Here is a 3,918-nt window from a genome sequence, read left to right on the forward strand (position 1 = left end):
GAGGTGACGTCCTTAGTCCCCACTAGGAGGAGGAATTCTAGGAAGGTCAGTGAGGCTTTGCAGGAAGAAGCTTGACTATCAGATATTGTGGGAGATCTGTCCATTGATGGTTGGATGCAGTGCACCCTCCTTTGGGAGGCGATTGAGGGAGTTCCCAGGGATGACGGTAGACCGGACCAGTTTGCCTAGCGGGGATCGGCGTCTGGCAAGTACACCACCAGTGCGACATACGACATGCTATGCCAGGGGAGGATATCTTGGGCCATGGCAAAGCCGGTTTGGAGGTCGTTTGCACCGCTTAAGTGCAAAATCTTTGGTTGGCTGGCTCTTAGATACAGGCTCTGGACTTCGGACAGGAGGGCTCGGCATGGTCTGCAGGACAACCCGGACCCCTGCGCTACCTGTTTGCGGGAGGAGGACACTGTTGATCATATTCTATCGCATTGTCTGTACGCCAGAATGGTTTGGTTTGGATGCTTGACAAGGCTGGGATCACAGCTCCAGGTGCCACAGGAGGACATCAATCTAGAGCGCTGGTGGACGGAGGCGAGGAAGATGCTTCGTAGGGAGGATAGGAGAGAGTTTGACACTCTAGTCCTGTTGATCGCCTGGACGCTCTGGAAACAACGGAATGCCAGGGTTTTTGGCAACCTTGAGAGGCAGCTGTCCACCGAACAGACCATAGAATCAGTGCTAGAGGAGTTCGCCCTTTGGAGGGCTGCGAGAGGAGGGGAGCGGAGAGTCATGCTGCGAGAGTAGGCTCCTAGGCTAGGGTGGTGTGTGTGGGTCGACCGCGGGTAGATGCTCGCATCCCCCGTTGGTCTCTTGTATATTTTTGCTCCCTTCTATAAAGATTTGGCACGCTTTTCGCGTGCCCGCGAAAAAAAAAGGTTGATCAACAGAGTGACCACTGCTCACATTATTAGATTTGCTTTCTTATTCGTGCTAGATAATGGCATCATCTGACCGAGAACTAAATTAATATTATTTGATTGAGAATTAGTCACACCTAGCAACCTTGGGCAAGATAGGAGATGTGATTATCCGCTAGACTCAGGCAAGAGTTATATCGGTAACACCAACTATGAAAAACGTACATACATGTTTACATATATGCGATATATAGCAACGGGTGGCCATTTGTACCTCAACAGATTTAAGCTAATTTTTATTCGACGGAGAATTAGCAAAACCGAGTATTAACTTAATTCTTTAGTAGGTGAAGTTATCGAAATTTAGTTGCAACCTATGTTGCAACTCATAACTAGCAGAAATTATGAAGCAATCTGATGATTCCGAGTCAGGCGACATTATCAAATCCTACCTGCAACATGAATCTCAGTAGCATCTCATTATTAGCACAAATCACGAAGCAATCCAACGGTCTGGAGCCATCTTTCTCGGTTACAACCCTATGTTCAAGTGAGAAAATCTCAGGTGCAATTCATGGTTAGCATGAATCACAATCTTTAGAAGTCGACTAGAAACTAATTTTAGGTAGACGGAGAATTTGCATATCTGATAAACATATAGCACCACCAGTGCAATCTGAAACAAACACAGCCAATCAAACGGGCTCGGTTTCAGATGGCACGCCGACGGTGAGCTCCGCGACGACAGCGCGGCAAATGGGGCACGTCGAGTGGGAGCGGAGCCACATGTCAATGCAATCCGCGTGAAATATATGGTTGCACGCCGGCAGCCGCCGGACCAGCTCGCCGACCTGCACGAGGCCCAGGCATATCACACACTGCGCCCACCCTGACCCAGCCCCGGCGTCGCCACCACCACCCTCCCTCTTGTACGCGAACGCCGGAAGAAGCCTTGACACGGCTGGGTCCAAATGACCCAAGCCACCATGGCTGCTCCGGCTAGCGAGACGAACGCCGATGACAGCCGTGGCACGCCTCAGGTCTGCACGGCGGCGGCGGCGGGCGGAGAGGTAACCGAACGAGAGAGCCACGGCCAAAGCGGTGACCGCCAAGGCCCAGATGAGGCCGACTGTGAGGTAGATGACGACGAAGGAGAAGAATATGGCGAAGGTCAGGAACACCACCACGCTGTGGTGCCCGTCGTCGTATGGAGAAGCTTCGGGGGCACCGTGGTGGTGCGAGAGCCCGTCGAAGAACATGGTGGTGGCAAAGAGCTGCTAATTGTCTAGCTATAGCTAGGCGCTCGCTGACCTTGCAATGCCGTACAAGCTGGTCTCACGGATAAAACGATCAAATTTGTAGTATAGGCCGTACATGATGTGTACCAGAAAGCGATGCTATTGTTCATTCAAAATGTGCGGTACGTTACCTACATGACGAAGATTTGGCTTTGACCGACCGATGACAACCATAAATTAGGCTATTCCAGTGCAAGTGGCTTAGGATTTGGCTGATGAGCTTAACTAAGAGCTGGGGGTACAAAGCTTTGACTTTGCTCTGAACTTCTGATTAGCTTATAAAAGTTGAACCCAGACATGCTGGCTGATCTTCAGCATTTCTTATCATAGAAACAAACGCGTATCGCAAGCACGTACAATATCATCCATAAATTATGTTCACTTATAAATGTATTGTTTCGTCATGTTGTACTTGCCAGGGAACAATGGAATGATGCTTCCCGTATATCCCTATTTGGTGAACTGGTTGGCGTAGGAAAGTCGATACGATATCAGAGACTTCGAGACTGGCACAATTTCAAGGAAAAAAAGTCAGCCAGATCAAATGTATATCCAAATGACAGCAAATGTGATCGAAATGAAGATCCACAATCCATTATGTCAAAGATGATTCAGATTAAGGCAGTAAGCACTGCTAGAGTGAAGACTAGATAAGCCGAAGACCCAGCTCCTCTTGAGCTATCCATGCAGGCCACGATTGTCGGGGGGAAGACCCCGGGTAGGGCAATGGACGCGGAGCAGCCGGCTTGAGGTCGGTCGGCTCGCGGCAAAGGCCGGCTGAGGAGCAGCCGGCTGGAGCCGTGGCCGGCTGACCCAGGAGTCGGCTGGCTCTAAGTCCTAGTCAGCCTGGCTACGGCCTTCAACGCTGTGGCTGGGCCGGCTTCTACAAGCCATATCCGACTGGGGTTTACACCCTAGACCGACTCCCGGCTGGCGAGTCTTGCACGAGAAGGAACTGGGTAGGTGGTCCGGGTTCAAAGGTCCACGCTGACCTCATCTCCCGCAAAGCGCGGGGCACTGTAGAGCAACAGTGCCACGCAGCGGACAGGCCATCATGGCGTACGTCGATCCGTACCGGCTACAGGGCATGATGGCGACAGGGACACTTCCTCTCCATACCGCTGACCCTGGCAGACGGATGGGACGGGCCACTACGCCTCAACGGCTCCGTGACGTCAACGCCTCGGGAAGGAGCGGAAGCCGGAGCCGGCCAAGCCGGCCACTAGACTATAGGGACTTCTATGTAAAGTGCCAGCGCCTATATAAGCTGGGCTACCCCCCTCGTGCGGGGGACGATCGATCACTTCTTACTCATTTCTAGACTTAGCGCTGCCCTGTGAGAGAGACCTTCGTCTACCTTAGCCTCCCAGGAGCAGCCGGATACAGCTCTAGGAGCACCATTGTACTGTGATATCATCATATACACACATAGCAGGAGTAGAGGTGTTACCTCCATCGGAGGGCCTCGAACCTGGGTACGTCGCCGTGTCGCTCGTGCCCATACCCGCATCCGGATACCGCCGTGAGTCCACTAGGAACCACCTCGATTAGCCACCCTATGGCATATGCCGTGACGATACCACGACATTTGGCGCCCATCGTGGGGCCTTCAGCGTCCGCGGCCGGTGTCTTCATCCGGACGGGCCTCACCATCACCACCGGCGAGCGGGTCGCTTCAGGCTTGATCTGGAGATTCGGCTCCCTCGACTGCATCAGCGACAACGCTGGTTGCTTCGCTGACCGGCCAT

General features: G+C 52.7%; 2 protein-coding genes across 2 annotated transcripts; one reads left to right on the forward strand and one right to left on the reverse strand.

The window, feature by feature from the left end:
* Positions 1-264: 264 nt before the first annotated feature.
* Positions 265-759, forward strand: LOC139832477 (uncharacterized). Its single transcript, XM_071822251.1, has one exon. The coding sequence runs from the start codon at positions 265-267 to the stop codon at positions 757-759; it is 495 nt and encodes a 164-aa protein (XP_071678352.1).
* Positions 760-1,192: 433 nt separating this feature from the next.
* Positions 1,193-2,185, reverse strand: LOC127344558 (RING-H2 finger protein ATL74-like). Its single transcript, XM_051370888.1, has one exon. It carries the CDS (start codon positions 2,129-2,131, stop codon positions 1,568-1,570), a length of 564 nt encoding a protein of 187 aa, XP_051226848.1. The 5' UTR covers positions 2,132-2,185; the 3' UTR covers positions 1,193-1,567.
* Positions 2,186-3,918: the final 1,733 nt, after the last annotated feature.

Source organism: Lolium perenne, chromosome 1, assembly GCF_019359855.2.
Source record: "Lolium perenne isolate Kyuss_39 chromosome 1, Kyuss_2.0, whole genome shotgun sequence".
Classification (NCBI taxonomy): domain Eukaryota; kingdom Viridiplantae; phylum Streptophyta; class Magnoliopsida; order Poales; family Poaceae; genus Lolium; species Lolium perenne.

Bases quoted from the DNA above. Each gene is read 5' to 3' on its own strand.
- LOC139832477 (XM_071822251.1), top strand. From the start codon at position 265: ATGGCAAAGCCGGTTTGGAGGTCGTTTGCACCGCTTAAGTGCAAAATC.
- LOC127344558 (XM_051370888.1), bottom strand. From the start codon at position 2,131: ATGTTCTTCGACGGGCTCTCGCACCACCACGGTGCCCCCGAAGCTTCT.